Raw genomic sequence first — 19,696 nt, 5'->3', positions numbered from 1 at the left:
GAAACATCTCAAGGATGATCAATCGACACAGGATGCACCTGAGCTCAATTTGGAGTCTCATAGCAAAGGGTCTGAATACTTATGTAAATAAGGTATTTCAGTTTTTTTTGTAATACATTTGTAAAAATGTCTAAAAACCTGTTTATGGGGTATTGTGAATAGATCGATGAGGAAAATAAATATGTTAATCAATTTTAGAATAAGGCTGTATCATAACAAAATGTGGAAAAAGTGAAGGGGTCTGAATAGTTTCCAAATGCACTGTAGCTATGGCTAGCTGGTAGCTTGCTGGCTAGTTAACTCCCATGCCAATTTCAAGTCTTTCTAAACTAATATCTGACTTATATGCACGAGCCAAATGATCATGCTTTGTGACATTATGTTAGCTAGCTATCTTCAGTCAGATAATGTGTTTTCACTTATTGCATCTGCATGCTTGTTGCATTCTCCCTAGTGCACTCGTTCGTTTGTGAGCTGCCTGCTCATTCTAAATAGTATAATCCAATCTGTTCAAAACTGTGGCAGCATGTTTTGACATGCAACAGTGAAATAGGCGTATTTATGCTGTTGTTCAAATGCACAGATCGCTTTATATATCTTCTCAATTAAACTACCAGTAGTTCAAAACTTGGCATCATATTTCTGTCATGTTGCTTTGTTGACAACTCCAACCCCCCAACCCCCTGCGTCAATGTCGTTTCATGGAATGTGAAAGGAGTTAACTAACCTGCTAAAATGTCCCATCTTTAGCATCCAGCGTGGGACAAAAACCTTTCTATCAATGGTGACTGCCACATTTAGAGCTTTTAACAGGTTCCAAGTTTGGGAAATGGTTTACATAACAGCTTTGAAATGATAGTTTTCAATCTCATCTTTGTAGAAGCTAGATTCATATATCATATATATTTTCTCTTAATACTACTTAAATTATTTGATATATTCATTAAATAATGAATCGATTTAGGGTAAAATATAAACACGTTTTCATTTTCTTCCATAATTGTCATTATCTCAATGAAAAAGACATGGTGTACAAACAATTTATTTATGAAACAAGATAATTTCTTTTAAGTGATAGACTAACAAAAAATGGTTTGTAGACAATGTAGATATAACAACAAAGGAAAAGCTGAAAAATTGACATTTATGCATTGCAAAATCCCTCACAAAATACAACAAAGCTAGTTACTAACTACAAAAAACAAAAATCGACAACAATTAACGCTATACAGACTAACAACAACCAAAAAGCTATACATTGCAAATATCCTTGATCCATATAAGTCAACCAAAAGTTACAAGAAACCTTTTTACTAGATTTTTGATAGATTCTAGAATGGCCTTCATCTGGTTACATTTTTCACTCATTCAAAGCAGAACGTTCTTTCCTCATCCATCTGTGAACAACACATTACATTTACATGAAGTCAAATGCTCCCTGTCACACCAGGCATACACACTCAAACCTCAGACCATCAGTTGTCAAGGTCAAGGATGCTGTGAACTGTTAACATAATAATCACTGTTGCTCTCTCACACGTACTACTACTACATCTAACCCCATACATGACACTCTTACCATTACATCAATGTTTCACTCTTACATCATCTTCACTTCCTCAACACTTAAGGCTGTGTTCCAATGTCCATACTAGCTTAGAATGCAAGCACAACATACTATTGCTTCATTGTAAGGGGTATGGTAGAGGGATATTGGAATAGAGTGGTACAACTAACCCAAACTATAGCTACTACAACTTCTTCTCTTAAAACCACTGCATTGTTTTGTATATTTGATCTGAGTGATTATAGGGCCTATCTTGATCTATCCTGATCATTTGGCTAACATATCCATCAAGTACACTGAACAAAAATCGAAACGCAAAATTTAAAGTGTTGGTCCCATGTTTCATGAGCTGAAATAAAAGGTCCCAGAAACTTTTCATATGCACAAAATGCATATTTCTCTCAAATTGTGTGCACGAATTTGTTTATATCCCTGTTAGTGAGCATTTCTCCTATGCCAAGATAATTCATCCACCTGACAGGTGTGGCATATCAAGAAGCTGATTAAACAGCATGTTCATTACACAGATGCTGGGGACTGGGGACAATAAAAGGTGTTTTAAAAAGATGTGTCAAGTTTTTGAGAGAGTGTGCAGTTGGGATGCTGACTGCAGAAATGTCCACCAGAGCTGTTGCCAGAGAATTGAATGTTAATTTCTCTACCGTAAGCCACCTCCAACGTAATTTTAGAGAATTTGGCAGCATGTCGAACCGGCCTCACAACCGCAGACAACGTGTATGGCGTTGTGTGGGCGAGCGGTTTGCTGATGCCAACATTGTGAACAGAGTGCCCCATGGTGGTGGCGTTATGTTACAGGCAGGCATAAGCTATGGACAACGAACACAATTGCATTTTGTCGATGGCAATTTGAATGCACAAAGATACTGTGACAAGATCCTGAGGCCCACTGTGAGGCCCAGTTTTTTAAGGTATCTTTGACCAACAGATGCATATCTGTATTCCCAGTCATGTGGAATCCATAGATTAGGGCCTAATGAATTTATTTTAATGAACTGATTTTCTCATATGAACTGTAACTCAGTAAAATCAATAAAATTGTTGCATGTTGTGTTTATTAAAATTTTAGTTCAGTATAACACATGGCATAACACTGCATAGTACACAAAGTTTGTGATAGTGTATTTTTATCTTGATGTTTGATAAATTTTGATGTTGATATCCAACAATCTTCAATTGTGAAATTTCGTCAGTGTAAACAAATAAATAAATTATTTACAATCTCTAACAAAAAAGCAAACAAACAAAACAAACAAACCAGCAAGACATAAACTCGTGATAATAATTTACAGAAGAAATTATAATACAAACTTAGTATAAACATCTTCATCCCAAAGTACTTTAAAATGCTATAAGACGGTCTCACGGTCAACCTTTTTAGAGTTTGACAAACACTTTAAATGAGCAACTGAAGACCCTTTTAACAAAACTGCATTCCGGGTGGTATAAGAAACAATACAAAAAATAAGAACTTTGTTCAAGTTAGCGACGTACATCAGTGTGCTTTGGTATTGATTAAGAGTTTGGTGGATATTTGGCAGTTAATATTAAAATTGATCCAATTTTTCACTGCAGGGCTGAAACTGCTGAGGTCAGTACAGAGACCTTTAGTTGCTAAGCAACCTAGACGCCTTTATTGTACATTGTACTTAGTCTCAAGTTGATCTCTTTTCCAGCACAAACAATATCAATATTTATCGAGTAACAATAATTTTATATTTACTTTTGTTAATGTAAAGCTGTAGAAAGTTTGGAAGAAATCGGAGTAAAGCACATAAGTGGTTGTACAAATAATCCCTATAATATGTTGTCAACATCGGTTACTTAGTTTTTATCATTGCCAAGACCTTTTTCATTTGTCATCGGTTTTCATTTCTCAAGGATATGTCTTTTCACATAAGGCACTCAGAAAAACTGGAAAAGGCCTCGGCTGCCTCTTCAATGGAAAGTTAGAGGCAAAAATACTTTGGTCGGGCGAAGCTGAAGCTCCATTTCATTGGTTGAAATGATGAACGAATCAGCAAAAGGCTGATGATCAGGTTATGAGGTTTAGTGTCTTTAGCCATTTGAAGTTTTCACATCCAACGCTGTTCAGTTATCTAGAGAAAATAGGAGAAAATGTATGATTATTTATTCTAAGCACATTTATAACAAAAAAGCTAAGGAATAACAGCATATCCAGAGTCATACAGTATATAGAGTAATCTATACAGCCGTATACATACACAATATGGTATGGAAATATAGCCAACAATACAGCAACCGGTGGAGCATTGTGTTTATCATACAGTAAAGCGTGAACAAGCAATATTCTCGTATTTGAGATCAAAGTAGCACCTGAAACCCTTTTAGACCACACACCAGACCCCTCACACAGTGTCACACACACACACACACACAGAGACGAACACACACACACCGAACAATCTGAACCACACAACCACACACATACAGTATGCACACAACATAGTCTAAGGGCTCTATTACATCCATATAGCCGATATTCAGCATTACAGTGTGATTTAAATTGAAAGGCAATGTTCCCGCATCAGCGCATATTTCTATTGCGTAACCTGCAACGCTTCAGCGATCCAGACTGAATAGAGCCCTAAGTGTCTCGGTCATTGGAACCAGGCAAGGTGACGAGCAGAAACAAAAGCGTGACTTCTGTTTGTCTTTAAAAAAAAGAATTATACAGCCGACACAAAACAGATACCCCTTTATGATTGTTACCTGATGGACAACACAGTTGGAAACTCCAGCTTATCTGAGTATTGGAAAAGATTTGGAAGGTTTTAAAAACACTTTTTTTTACCCCTTCATCTGCATTTTGTCTCCCAAAAAAGAGAGATCTCTTCCACAATTACCAACCAACCATTATTTTCACAAACCATGGACTGTACTAGCCTGGTCCCAGATCTGTTTGTGCCATCTTGCCAACGCCTATGGTCATTGGCGTGACACCATAGGAGTTAGCAAGACAGCASAAACAGATCTGGGACCAGGCTAGAACGGTGTTGCTAGCGACATGACTCACCTCTACACTCATATTTGAGATCAGAGAAGAAGACCAGTTCCTGGGAGAAGACAAACAGGCCTAACCGTCCTCCAGCAAACGTCTTGTCGTACACTGGTCCTGAGTCTGCCAAGATCTGTTTCCCTTCATAGACCACAACCCTACAAAACACAACAAGACAATGCATGAATGATTGAAACTGAGTAGAGTGCTGGAGTGCTGTACATTTGGACAAAGCACACTATGGACAAAACACCCTAGTTAACAGCTTAACCTATAGTATATTATCATAAAAAGTATTTTCAGACTGTTACTGAGGAAAGTGCGATGGGTGTGATTGGCTGGATTCAATCCCGGGTCTCCTACATACCACGAGACTGTGTTWGCCCACTGAGCTAAAGCCTAGGCATTAGGCTAGACCTGCTCACCTGATGAATCCAGTCTTGGGTCTGTGGATGAGGTGCCACCTGTAGGCTGTGTAATCCTTCCAGCCAATGTTCTTTGGGTCGTGCCACAGAGTGCGCACCTGTGGACAACAGATGAGGAAACATTTTCATTATAGAAGATCTATGATTTATGATTACTTTATAAATTCGACTGGCTGATTGAAAGATTGCTTAATATAGGGTGTGGCTAAACCAGAGAAACCATATGATTTTTTTGCCTCTACGAAATTATATATTGGATCTTAGCATACCTGATTTTTTGTGTTGCCTGTGTGCCACAGGGCGTTTCTCAGGTTCTCCCCTGTGCCCGTAGTTGAGTTGACCACCTTGAGAGAGACACCAGAGATACCAAAGGCCTTGGAGGGTTTGTCTTCCCAGTAGGTCTGAGTGATCTGCTTCCACATCACCACGTAGAAGCGGCCGCTCGACTGGTAGCCGAACACAAAGCCAGCATAGTCGTCATCCCGGTCCGTGTTCACGTAGAACGTACCACTGAAGTCCACCGCGTTGAACTCATCAAAGCCTAGGATGGTGGAACAGAAAAAGTGAACACCTAGGATGGTTGGTGAGACACATACATTTGAATAATACTTCTGCTCCTCATGATATTTATAGATCATGGAAATAGTTGGACATCTTGCATATGGTAACATATCAGATCTAAATTATCATACAACTGTATAGGGTTGCAAATCTCCTAAAATCCAGATTGCGGATTTCTGGAATCAGGAGGGAATAAGCTGGGAGGGAATCTGGGATTTCTGAAAAATCTGGCAAAAGGGAAAGTTTATTGAATTTTGCTACCCTACAAGGGAATATATGAAAGTATCTGAGGTGAGGTTGTCCTGCTCTACTCGCCCACTGCGATGACAGGGTCAGAGTTGACATTCTGCACATCTCTAAACTGTAGTGAATTAAATACCTCTAATCTATCGCTAATATTTCTCTCTCTTTTACGGCAGTATAGGGACTACATATTGAGGTTATATCCTACTCACCAACAGCGATGCCAGGGTCAGAGTTGACGGTCTGTACCAGCTCCTTGCCCTGATGCCTAACCACCCAGTTGGGGTCGATCTGCGTGGTTCCCTTGGGGTCCAGGTGCACCATCTGAAACTTCCGGAAGTTTGTGACGCTGACGGCATTGTTCTCAGGACACACGTCAAGGAAGTCCGGGATGTTGTCGTTGTCAAAGTCATCTTTGCAGGCGTCGCCTCTACCGTCGCCTGTTGATAGAAGAATGGAAGATGCTGGGTTAAAATACAGAGGCCTATTGTGAGAACTTTGACAAAGACTATTTTCTTAGTTTTTTTTATTTAACCAGGCAAGCCAGTTAAGAACAAATTCTTATTTACAATGACGGCCTACACCGGCCAAAGCTGGAAGACGATGGGCCAATTGTACACCGCCCTATGGGACACCCAATCACGGCCAGTTGGAATACAGCCTGGATTCGAACCAGGGTGTCTGTAGTGACGCCTCYAGCACTGAGATGCAGTGCCTTAGACCACTGTGTCACTTGCTGCGCCGAAACGTGTCACCTTTTTTTAATGAATAAAAGAGCACCATGAATTCATAATATATGGTTGTTGCTCTCCTATTCCTTTTTAATGGAACGATTGGTGAAAAATATCCATGGCGACTACAGTAGGCCTATATAACTCCCTAGTCTCTCCACACTAGCAATAATGTTGCAACATTCCTACCCCAGGGAAGGCAGACGTTTCACTCACTCTACCAAGGTTTCATAAAAAGAATCGCAAGAATTGCAATTCCTGTAGATTTTAATATGTCCGCCAAGTCCAATAAGGAGTCTCAGCCATCTGCATGCCGTGACAACTTCTACTGAAACATGTAACTATCTCAGAGGCCATAGTCTATTAGAAACAGACTCATAATACAGAGCAAAGGGAAGTTGCCAGCGAGCTGTAAAGCCTGTTTTCTCCACTTTCTCCTCGACTCTTCTGTAATTGCACAGGGGGCTGACTTGATTCTATCAAATAAACACCTTCTGATGAGGTGTTAAGAGGGTTAAGGGATCTGGCTCTAGGGTTTGTCTTTGAGAAGTATCTCATTCTCTTTCTCCCTCTCTCTTTCTCCATCGCTCTCTCTCTCGCTCTCTAGTTCCCTCTCTCTCTCTCCCTCTCTCTCTCTCTCTCTCTCTCCCTCTGTCTTCCCTACCTCTCCCCGTCTCCACACAGCCTGCTTCTAGTTAAAGCCAGTTACACAAACTTCAGGTAACCCTGCATGATGAAATTTAAATTGGGCACTGTGGATTAGCACAGATGCCCCCTTCGGAAATAAAACTTCATGGCCTGGCGGCTGGGTGGCTGGCGGATGATGCCCTCATGGGTTCCGCACGATAAAGTCACACGCTAATGACGTCATCAACCCTAACCCAGAAACACCCCTTTTTGTTAACTCCTTAATGTCTGACCCATCATACTTGCACAATAAAACTGCGGGAGCATTCAACAATTCAACAGTGTACAGATATCTGTATTTCTTTCATCAGTTGACTTTTTGTACCCTACACCTGCAAGTTCCTGGATGTGTGTACAATACTTCTAAACTGCCCACCATACTTCACATTTTGTAGAGAGAGAGAGGGAACTGGAACAAGGCATATTGAACTGTAAATATATGAATGAAAAGGTGGTTAAGAGGTAAAAGACACCCCATGTGTTTTTTATGGTGGGCAGATGCAGAAAAACGGTATTCCTATATCATACACAACCGCTGTTATAGTAGTAGCTATAGTTTACAGGACAATGGGACATGGCATGTTGACCTATATCTATAAAGATGAGTGTAAAAAGGAGGGTGGACAGGTGCAGGGAAGCCTCAACGGAAGATTTCTGTATCACAAGCAASCCTCTGTGTGATGTTAGATAGTATCTATGGTAGTGTATACAGGGCTATTACAGAAGTCACAAATCAACCTACTGGATACTAATTCCTCCTCAGGCAGCTACAGTTATAGCATTCTTCATGGGCGTGAGGGTATTCAACATGCTGATGCATGGTGTGTGTGTGTATGTCTGTGTGTGTGTGTGTTGTCCCCCTTACCATCAGAGTCCAGTTGATCTTTGTTGGGTGTCAATCTACAGTTGTCCCTATCGTCAGGGATACCGTCATTGTCATCGTCGAAGTCACAGGCGTCCCCCTTGCCGTCCTTATCGTGGTCTGCCTGGTTGGAGTTGGCGACGTAAGGACAGTTGTCCAGGTTATTCTGGTGACCGTCTTCATCGATATCCTGGTTGTTGTCACACTGGTCTCCTACAAGYTCATTGTCTGTGTCAGCCTGTTAAAGAGGAGAGGAGAGGACAGMACAGGAGTGTTACAGTGGCCAGTATGATAAAAAAAATCCAACATTTTCCAGAACTTTTCCAAATGTTTTCCAGAAATCCCAGTTGCAAGACTCCCAGAGTGAGGAATAAAAAGGGTCATCCAAATCCTCCAACTGGGAATGTCTGGAAATCCTGGGAATTTGGGGAGCGTTTCTGGAATTTTGCAACCCTGATAGCGATGATGTCGTTTTTGTAATTACACAAAAGGCAAAGTGACTGTTCTTTATTCCCACCTGGTCAGGGTTGTGTAGCAGAGGACAGTTGTCACACTGGTCACCGACTCCATCCATGTCAGTGTCCTTCTGGTCATTGTTGTATAAGTACGGGCAGTTGTCTTGCTCGTTTAGGATTTCTAAAGGAAAAGGGAAATGGACATTAAACAACATGCAGCGGTAATATCATGTGTGCAGGACATATCTGTAGTCATAATCCTAGATATTTGCTTGCCTGTGCTTGCATGTGGCATTTCACGTTCCGTGCCATAGAAGTAGCTAATGCTAATCAATCACTTCATAGTTGAGGGCACAAAGATTAATCGCAAATCCGTGCCAGCTAGTCATTCCTTTGCATGATTTACTATCCTGCAATAATCCATAAAATATATTCTGAGTATCCATTAAGAATTTTTTTTAAAATGTCATGACTAGTTCAGAGCCAACTACTGTCAATAGCAATACAAATGAATGACTTTTAAATYATATATTACACAGAATATAAAAGTTATAAGAGTTGAAGGAGCCTTTCCCTGTTCTCATTTAATATCACTATAATACAGCAATGTATCATGTTTAGTAACATGGTAAGAAAAGGCGGGTACCATCTCCATCAATGTCGACAGCACAGGCGTCACCTTCCCCGTTGTGGTCGGTGTCGATCTGGGCAGGGTTGTGTTCGTAGGGGCAGTTGTCACAACGATCCCCCACATCATCCTAGCAAAGTCAAAATGTCGGGGTGTACTTAGAGGACAGTTTTCTTAGAAGAGAGAGATCATCAAGTCAAACTTGTCTGCGTTTTATAGACGAGGACAGTGTCTAAGGAGAAGAGAGAGAAGAGAGCGAAGAGAGAGAGAGAGAAGAGAGAGAAGAGAGAGAGAGAGAGAGAGAGAGAAAGAAGAGAGAGAAGAGAGAGAGAGAGATCAAGTCAAACTGTCATGGTTTACAGAAGAGACAGTTTCCTGAGGGGAGAGAAGAGAGAGAGAGAGAGAGAGAGAGAGAGAGAGAGAGAGAGAACAGAAGAGAGAGAGAGAGAGAGAACGAGAGAGAGATGAGAGAGAGAGAGAGAGAGAGAGAGAGAGAGAGAAGAGATACATCAAGTCAAACTGTCTGGGGTTGTACAGAAGAGGACATTTGTCCTGAGGAGAGAGAGGAGAGAGAGAGAAGAGAGAGAGAGAGAGAGAGAGAGTGAGAGAGAGCATCAAGTCAAACTGTCTGGGGTTGTACAGGAGAGGACAGTTGTCCTGAGGAGAGAGAGCAGCGAAATGGAATGATTAGAGCGTCCGTTTTCTTGGAGAGGCATTTGATTCCTATTGAATTCATCTAATCCCTGATGAAGGCTTGCAGAAAAATGTGTTGGCTTTAAACAATCAAACATTGACCTTTGAAGCAAACTTCCATTGTCATACACTCTTAGAATAAAGGGTTCCAAAACATTCTTCGCTGCTTCAACCAAGAGATAACTATTTTTGTTCCAGGTAAACCTTTTTTTGTCCCAGATAGAATCCTTTTTTTCTAGATGTACCTTTTTTCTTAAACTGTAGGAAGATTAATGAATCTTTTATCCATCATCCATTTAACACATTTGCCTTATAAAGGTATCTTACTCTTTCATCCACGATTCCATCATTGTCATCATCCTGTCGACAAGCGTCTCCCTGACCGTCTTTGTCAAAATCTTCCTGTCCAGAGTTAGGCAGGTTGGGGCAGTTATCCTGTTAAATGTTGATAAATAAATGGAAACAGTTTAAGAAATAGCCACAGGAAGAAAAATGTCAAAGATTGTCATACCGTAAGATTAGAAAATGTGAAAATCTGCAGGTCATTATTGAGGATAAAAGTTATTGACAGTTTCCTGGACTTAATAAGATTTAGCCTAGTCCTGGACTAAAGCGTATTGAGAATCTCAATTGAAAGTCCTTTTTATTCCAGGAAGGTCTAGACTTAAAAATGCACTCCACAATCTTAAGCACAAGAAATGTGTAACATATTGCACGAATTGGATTGGTAACATATCACACCAAATGATGACGTAGTACACAAAAACAGGGACCAGTTTTGGCTCGTGAGCACCACTTTCAAAACTACTGGCTGAAATGATACAAAAGTTCAAGAGGTGATATTAATTGGGGACTAGAGACTAGGCTTACTCCGATCCAGGAAAGTGCCCACAGAGAACATAAAGTGAGAGCCTGTTACCTTTTTGCAGTGATAGGTGGCGTTGGCACCACACACCAGTTCTTGATTAGGCCATCCATCCAGGTCTGATCCTCTCCACAGATGAAGCCATCACCAGCGTAGCCGATCTGCACTCACACTTGTACATGGGTCACTAAAGTGGCTGATGTAGATACACTCTGAGGACCGGTGACAGTTGTGGGTCTTGTCTTTGCAGGGGTTCTCTGGCTCGCAGACCTGGAGAGCGAGAGACGAGAGCGAGAGCGAGAGCGAGAGCGAGAGAGAGAGAGAGAAGAAGAGAGAGAGAGAGAGAGAGAGAGAGAGAGAGAGAAGAGAGGGTGAGATCTTTCAAAGAGAGTCAGGTAGAACATTAATAGGTATATTTTCATTTCCTAAGGAAGAGCATGATAAACGTTCAGTAAATCAGTGAGTCTCATTTCTTGGGGTGAAGTGTATTCTCAGATGTCATGTTATGTTCTGTCATGTCATGTCCCCTGCTCTGCCATGAACCCTGTGGATTCTGCTACAGTGTTTTATGTAGCACGGCAAGAGAATCAAAGACAACACTGTTGTATCTCTATTGCTACAGTGTCCATCATTAGGAAGTGTCACGCCCTGGCCTTAGTTATCTTTGTTTCTTTATTATTTGGTTAGGTCAGGGTGTGACATGGGGGATTTATGTGTTTCGTCTTGTCTAGGGGTTTTGTATGTTTATGGTGTTTTCTAGTCTAGGTGTTTGTATGTCTGAGTTGCCTAGATTGTTCTCAATTAGAGGCAGCTGTTTATCATTGTCTCTGATTGGGAACCATATTTAGCAGCCATATTTTTTAGGGATTTCGTGGTTATTGTCTATTATTGGGTGCTTGTGTCTGCACTATATATATAAGCTCCACGTTTTTTGTGTTTTTATTAGTTTGTTTAAGTGTTCTTCGTTTCGTGTTAAATAAATAGAAGAATGTATTCGTATCACGCTGCGCCTTGGTCCTTCTCTCTTCCTCCATACGACGAATGTGACAGGAAGTGATTTGATGCCACTCCGTGAGCTCATATGGTACAACGTTACGTGATGATCAATAACAAGGCCTTTCTTTTTTTCATCAGCTCTGGGAAACAGATGAGACAATGAGACAATTCCCCTTTCCCCTTTCCTCAAATAAATTTGTACGATGTTGGCCTAGGATCAGAGCCAGTACAGTTTTTAAAAGCCAGTGACAAAGCAATGATTCACGAGGTCTGTTATGCAATGTTAGGGCAGAACAYCAGATCTAGGTTCAAATACTATTTGAGATCTTTCAAATACTTTATCCTGTAGTTTTTTTACTATTCCATTGGTTTCATTGTGCCAGGCAAGCTCAATCAAGTCCAGATAAAGTATTGCAAATTATTTTAAATAGTATTTGAACCCAGGTCTATTGGATAGTGGAGTGATGATTATACTTTCCAACAACAAATCTGTGTGTGAACTCAATTATCATGGTTTCAAAGCAGAAACAATGTATGTATGCCAAAACAGATGTTGTCAATTCTATGTCTATCCCACATTGGTTCGACGTAATTTCAGAAACAACGTTGATTCAACCAGTMTGTGACCCCTGGGAAATAGCTATTGACATGACAGTGCTGCATTAAACAGTAATACATGTGTTGTTAGAGTGGAAACGTAGAAAACAACACAAACAACAACATCAGAGAGACATACACATCACTTTATAGTTCTCATCCCAGCTAAGACCTCCACTCATACTGTAACACCAAGCACAGGTGAACTATGAAGAGAGAAGTATAGCAGATGTTTGCTATTATATATATATATATATATATATATATATATATTACAGCTTAATAACATTCTCCCTCTCTCTCTCCTTATACAGGGTCAAGGTGTGCTATGTTCATGCATAGTGGCCCAAAGTCCACCCTTGCAGCAGAGTGTACACTCATTCTAAAAACGCGGGCCACTAATAAATCACTGATGATGGGCGATTAGGCCTGGCTCACAGTTGGCGAGGTGTTCGATGGGGTTGAGGTCATGGCTCTGTACAGGCCAGTTAAGTTCTTCCACATCGATCTCGACAAACCATTTCTGTATGGACCTCGTTTTGTGCACATTGTCATGCTGAAACAGGAAAGGGCCTTCCCCGAACTGTTGCCACAAAGTTGGAAGCACAGAATCGCACAGAATCGTCTAGAATGTAATTGTATACTGTAGTGTTAATATTTCCCTTCACTGGAACTAAGGGGCCTAGCCCGAACCATGAAAAACAGCCCCAGACCATTATTCCTCCTCCACCAAACTTTACTGTTGGCATTTGGGCAGGTGGTGTTCTCCTGGCATCCACCAAACCCAGAATGTCCTTCGGACTGCTGGTGGTGAAGCATGATTCATCACTCCAGAGAACGTATTTCCACTGRTCCAGAGTCCAATGGCYGCYAGCTTTACACCACTCCAGCTGAAGCTTGGCATTGCGCATGGTGATCTTAGGCTTGTATGCAGCGGTTTGGCCATGGAAASCCATTTCATGAAGCTCCCAACGAACAGTTCTGCTGCTGAAYTTGATTCCAAAGGCAGTTTGGAACTCGGTAGTGATTGTTGCAACCGAGGACAGGCAATTRTTCTAGCACGTCAGCACTTGGCGGTCCCATTCTGTGAGCTTATGTGGCCTACCACCTTGTGGCTGAGCCATTGTTGCTCCTAGACGTTTCCACTTCACAATAACACCACTTACAGTTGACCAGGGCAGCTCTAGCAAGACAGAAATTTGATGAACTGACTTGTTGGAAAGGTGGCATCCTATGACGGTGRCACGTTGAAAGTCACTAAGTTCTTCAGTAAGGCCATTCTACTGCCAATGTTTGTCTATGGAGATTGGATGGCTGTGCGCTCAATTTTATACACCTGTCAGCAATGGTGTAAATGCAGTCTAAATAATACACTAGACCTAAAACCGATGTTGAGTGACACAGACGTACCTGCTTGTTCTTCTTGGCAGCTTCCACCCCCATGCCGAAGGGCTGCGTTCCCTTGTAGCGGGGTGGGCAGGACAGACAGTGGAACCCTGGGTCTGTGTTGATGCAACGCGATGCTCCACCAGCTTTAAAGCATATGTCAGACACCATGTCACACTGAGGAGGAAGGAAGCAAGAGCAGATCAAATCAATCAGAGAGCAGAGACCATGTCACACTGAGGAGGAAGAGGAGCAGATCAAAATCAATCAGAGAGCAGAGACCATGTCACACTGAGGAGGAAGAGGAGCAGATCAAATCAATCAGAAGCAGAGACCATGTCACGCGATGAGGAGGAAGAGGAGCAGATCAAATCAATCAGAGAGCAGAGACCATGTCACACTGAGGAGGAAGAGGAGCAGATCAAATCAGTCAATCAGAGAGCAGACACCATGTCACACTGAGGAGGAAGAGGAGCAGATCAAATCAGTCAATCAGAGAYCAGACACCATGTTACACTGAGGAGGAAGAGGATCAGAAGTAGATTATATTAAATTGATCAATCATAAAATCAATCAAATAAATTGATCTATCAGAGACCATGTGACAGAGTGGCGGAAGAGGATCAGAATGAGATGATATTCAATTGATCAATAATAAAATCAATCAAATTGATCGATCAGGGAACATGTGACACTGTGGCGGAAGAGGATCAGAATGAGATGTAGATTCTAAGTAGGGTAATAGGTCATGAATATGAATGAGTAAAGGAAGATCCTAAGGTAATGGTTAGGCATAGCCTGGGGATGAAAATGTATTTAGGGCTAAGGTTAAGGTTAGGGTTAACCATTAGTTAGTGGGTTAACCAAGTATCTGACTTGTGTAACATGCTTCTTTAACCAAAAATTACCTCGTTGACGTCTTCGCAGTGGGTTCCATTGCCGCGGAAACCGAGAGGGCATGGCCCACACTCCCAGGATCCGTCGGGGGCACTGTTACAGTCCACTCCTCCGAAGCATGGGTTAGACAGACAACCGTCTGACAGGGAACAATAACGCATTGGTTAGAAAAGAGTTTTAACAGAGTTAGAAAATAGTTCGAACTTAAGCAACCGTGTGAAGGGAAGCAATTCTCCATAGTTTGTTGGCGACTGGTTAGGAAGAGAACCAGGACATGCCTAATGCAGCTACGTTTGGACATTTGTGTATTGGTTTATTTAGAATATTGACATTCAGCTTCCCCAGGTTGTTCAGGTGGTTCACATCAGGTTGCTCTCTTCATTTCTCTCAKAGTTAACAGGTTTCAGTGCTTTCAAAGCTTGTTGCCCAAACACAATGTGCCTTCTACAAAGAGGCAAAACACATCCTTCCAGACTTTGTTATCAGCACAAATATTTGACAAAAATTTGCCTGGAGGCCATTCTCAGAACACTTATCACAGGAATGTTGAAATTAGAAATAATAACTCAACTGGAATGCAAGGATGAACTGGAATAACTCAAAGGGAGTGAGMSAAGGTTAAAATGACTCAAAGGGAGTGAGGGAAGGTTAAAATGACTCAAAGGGAGTGAGGGAAGGTTAKAATGACTCAAAGGGAAAGAGAGAAAGGGATGAGGGGTTGGGTCAGAGGTGCTGAATGGGACACACAAACACACACACTCACCGATAGGGCATTCTTGTTTGTTGCAGGCATCCCTGTCGTTGGTCTCCCCGGGGCACTTCTTGCCTCCGTACTGGGGTTCGGGGCTGTTACAGACACGGGTCCGACCCTTAAATCCACCCCCACAGGTTGCCGAGCAGATCGCCCAAGGCGACCATGGTCCCCAACCACCGTCAACTGCACATGGACAACAAATAAACAGTTAGTAGACCATCACAATGTTTGTTGATCTCTTAGATCACAATGGGGGCTAGTCTTCCTAGAGGATGTTTTACAACTTTACATGACTGTCTTATCAAGTCTSTTTTACTGTAAGAAGTGTAGCAAATAATTACAGTAGTAGTTGTAGGCCTACAGTCATACACAGGAAATACGCAACCACTTTGCATCCATTCTGTAGTGGCCAGTGCACTCTCAGGACTGTGTGGACAGATGACCTAAGTAGGGCACATGTCGATTTGATTTGAGCTTGACGTTTTAGGAAAGACAGACACATAGCACTGTTAGCATGTGAACGGTGCCCCTTCTATACGAGTGGGTAGAGGTGTAAAACTCTTCTACTTCTCCCTGTTTGTAAATCCAAGTAAGTCYGTATGAATCAGACCAAAATACTTGTTCAAACTACTTTATACTGGGTTCAAACAGTATTTGATATCTTTCAAAAGAAAGAGTCTAGCTCAATCAATGTAGAGCTAAATTATTTGAAAGACAGCTAAAATGTTGAACCCAGGTCTGGTATGGACATTGTGTCTATAGTCTCGCTCTAGACAGACTGGTTGCTTCCCAGGATGCAGGATTTCCAAGACAACATTGTATGTGTTGTCCCGCTTGGACCACCATACTCACTGGGACAGGGCTTGGCCTCACAGCGCTGTGTCTCTCTCCCCTGGCCCTCACAGTCCTTGCCCCCCAGTTGTGGTGTGGGTGCGTTGCAGTGGCGTATCCTGGTGATCTGGCCCTCACCACACGTCACTGAGCATGATGACCAGGGAGACCACAGGCTCCACCCACCGTTCTGACGAACTGAACACACACAGTCAAGTCAGAGTATAGGGAAAAGACATACATGTGTAATATATTCAGATTAAAAAGGTCTTTATTATCGTATTGCTGGGTAATTTGGTTGCAGTATACTGGGTACTAGTGAGTCAGTGCAGGGTAGAAGACCCTTTAGGGCTAATGGGATGGACACACCCTCCACGGGATCTATTTCCCATAACAGACAGACAGAGACAGACAGACAGACAGACGAGAACAGAGGCCGCGACACGGGGAGGACAAGGGAGGCGGAAAGTGTACTCAGACAGACTATGACACAGAAGTAGCAGTCACATGACACTCAGACACATAGATCAGACCAGTACTCTATGACTACAGACATGACAGCCATGCACTAAGACTCACAGACAGACTAACGTCATGAACTAAGACTTAGATCAAGATCAGACTAGACAGACAGACAGTCCAGACAGACAGTTAATCACAGATAGAAGTATAATGACAGATAAGAGAATATATAGTAAGAGAAGAGAGATACAAGTATTACAATGAGAAATGAGAAGAGCAAAACAACGCAAGAAGTAGCTACGAATAACTTGAACTCTTCAATAGTTCACCTGTGCTTGAGTGTTACCGTATGAAGAGTGGGAGAGTCTTAGCCCTGGGAGACACTAGGAGAAAAAAGAAAGAGCGTAATGAAGAAGCTGAGAGAGATGAATGAGTGCTACGTACATGATATCGATGTTAGAGAGCGAAGAGAGAGACAGAGAAAGAGAGACAAACAAAGACAAGTCACAGGGTTTTGAGCCAGAGAGGGATGAGGTCTCTGTCCATCCATCTCCACCCTAGCAGAGCAGCGCTCCTCTATATTTCTATTCAGTCACTCTGTCTCCTGTTCTATCATTACACAGCTGCTTCTACTGACATACATACTCACGTGCACATGCACACACACACAAACACACACACACTCTCACATAGCAACTGCAGGAAAATATTGTTTTTATGTTGTTGTAGCAATACCTTTTAGGTGGAGGCCCGAAGCTGAAAATTGTGAAGTTGATCGATCCCTGTCATCATTCATCATTCTTATGATGACTATAACATTTGTTGGCACCTTCAATTCTTGCACATTTTCTCATAGAAAATATATTTCAACACTATCTGCTCAGGCAAATTTGCTGAACTGCTAAATTTGGAACCAATCAGAACTCCTGTACATARCCCTCGTGACGAATGCAGCCAACGGCCTGCTTCTATCTACGATGTAAACACAGACTCTTGTGAAAACATGAGCTGCTGTCTGATGAAGAGGAACAGATATAGCTAGCTAGCTTCCAAAGACTGAAATAAGATAAATATGTGTTTTCGAGTACCCTTGAAATATGCAGCATGCAATACGAATTGTCTTGATTGTACGAAGAGGTAACTCTGTTGACCATTAAACCAATTTATTGAAAGCTAGCCAATGTTACAGTAAATAACAATTTTTGTGTATCATTAGCTACTGTATCTCTCTGTCAGTTAACACATTTTTTTTAACCATGTTTTGGCACGATTGTGTCTAATTTCAATGTAACTAGCTGCAGGGTTAAAGAAACATTCAACACCCCAATAAAAGGGTGTGTGTGTGTGTCATGTATGCTAGAATAGAGGTTTAAAAAACGACAGCTGCATACACATATTAGCCAATAAATACGGCATAACCTACACATATAGGACACCTTGCAATACAATCTTCTCTAAAAACACAATGTGCTCTGCAATAAGATGACCAGAGTTTTCTCAAATAGCAGCTGCCCAACACCATGGTGTGCATGCATCACGTTGGATGCATTGGAACATAAGATATGGAGAAGGATAAAGAGTCTGCAGGATTATAGAACAAGCAGTTGGGAAATTAATGTTTGAGGTTCAGATACTACATGTTCAGTGAATGTGAGTATATTTAGGTTGTTTAAATGATACAATTTCCTACTAACCTTCTAAAAGTTGACGGTGCCAAAATCTTGGCGCCGTCAATCATTGTTTTAGTAACTATGACTGAGTGTGAGATACAGTTGAAGTCGGAAGTTTACATACACGTTGGAATCATTAAAACTTGTTTTTCAACCACTCCACACATTTCTAGTTAACAAACTATTGTTTTGGCAAGTCGGTTAGGACATCTACTTTGTGCATGACACAAGTCATTTTTCCAACAATTGTTTACAGACAGATTAGTGGGTCAGAAGTTTACATACACTAAGTTGACTGTGCCTTTCAACAGCTTGGAAAATTCCAGAAAATGATGTCATGACTTTAGAAGCTTCTGATAGGCTAATTGACATAATTTGAGTCAATTGGAGGTGTACCTGTGGATGTATTTCAAGGCCTACCTTCAAACTCAGTGCCTCTTTTCATGGGAAAATCTAAAGAAATCAGCCAAGACCTCAGAAAATAAATTGTAGACCTCCACAAATCTGGTTCATCCTTGGGAGCAATTTCCAAATGCCTGAAGGTACAACGTTCATCTGTACAAACAATAGTACGCAAGTATAAACACCATGGGACCACACAGCTGTCATACCGCTCAGGAAGGAGATGTGTTCTGTCTCCTAGAGATGAACGTACTTTGCWGCGAAAAGTGCAAATCAATCCCAGAACAACAGCAAAGGACCTTGTGAAGATGCTGGAGGAAACAGGTACAAAAGTATCTATATCCACAGTAAACAAGTCCTAAATCGACATAATCTGAAAGGCCGCTCAGCAAGGAAGAAGCCACTGCTCAGGGGCAAGCCATAAAAAATCCAGACTACGGTTTGCAACTGCACATGGGGAGAAAGATCGTACTTTTTGGAGAAATGTCCTCTGGGCTGATGAAAGAAAATAGAACTGTTAGGCCATAATGACCATCGTTATATTTGGGCTTGCAACCCGAAGAACAACATCCCAACCGTGAAGCATGGGCGTGGCAGCATCATGGTGTGGGGGTGCTTTGCTGAAGGAGGGACTGGTGCACTTCCCAAAATAGAGGGCATCATGAAGATGGAAAATTATGTGGATATATTGAAGCAACATCTCAAGACATCAGTCAGGAAGTTAAAACTTGGTCGCAAATGAGTCTTCCAAATGGACAATGACCCCAAGCATACTTCCAAAGTTGTGGCAAAATMGCTTAAGGACAACAAAGTGAAGGTATTGGAGTGGCCATCACAAAGCCCTGACCTCAATCCCATAGAAAATTTGTGGGCAGAACTGAAAAAGTGTGTGCGAGCAAGGAGGCCTACAAACCTGACTCAGTTACACCAGCTCTGTCAGGAGGAAT

At 41.7% G+C, this 19,696-nt stretch overlaps 1 protein-coding gene across 1 annotated transcript in view; it reads right to left on the bottom strand.

Moving 5' to 3' along the window:
• Window positions 1-1,026: 1,026 nt before the first annotated feature.
• Window positions 1,027-19,696, bottom strand: part of thbs2a (thrombospondin 2a) — a 35,881-nt gene continuing 17,211 nt past the window's right edge. The window contains 19 exon segments of the mRNA XM_070444977.1: window positions 1,027-3,684; window positions 4,319-4,352; window positions 4,623-4,762; window positions 5,030-5,127; window positions 5,299-5,570; window positions 6,046-6,273; window positions 8,117-8,351; window positions 8,631-8,749; window positions 9,215-9,334; window positions 9,814-9,853; window positions 10,217-10,324; window positions 10,809-10,876; window positions 10,879-10,914; window positions 10,917-10,934; window positions 10,937-11,024; window positions 13,758-13,910; window positions 14,642-14,769; window positions 15,394-15,567; window positions 16,237-16,413. Coding sequence (XP_070301078.1) covers window positions 3,681-3,684; window positions 4,319-4,352; window positions 4,623-4,762; window positions 5,030-5,127; window positions 5,299-5,570; window positions 6,046-6,273; window positions 8,117-8,351; window positions 8,631-8,749; window positions 9,215-9,334; window positions 9,814-9,853; window positions 10,217-10,324; window positions 10,809-10,876; window positions 10,879-10,914; window positions 10,917-10,934; window positions 10,937-11,024; window positions 13,758-13,910; window positions 14,642-14,769; window positions 15,394-15,567; window positions 16,237-16,413 — 2,240 coding nt within the window. The 3' untranslated portion in view covers window positions 1,027-3,680.

The sequence above is a fragment of the Salvelinus sp. IW2-2015 genome, linkage group LG8, assembly GCF_002910315.2.
Source record: "Salvelinus sp. IW2-2015 linkage group LG8, ASM291031v2, whole genome shotgun sequence".
Classification (NCBI taxonomy): domain Eukaryota; kingdom Metazoa; phylum Chordata; class Actinopteri; order Salmoniformes; family Salmonidae; genus Salvelinus; species Salvelinus sp. IW2-2015.
The sequence above is the reverse complement of the archived record's forward strand: the minus strand, read 5'-3'. Positions and strand labels throughout refer to the sequence as shown.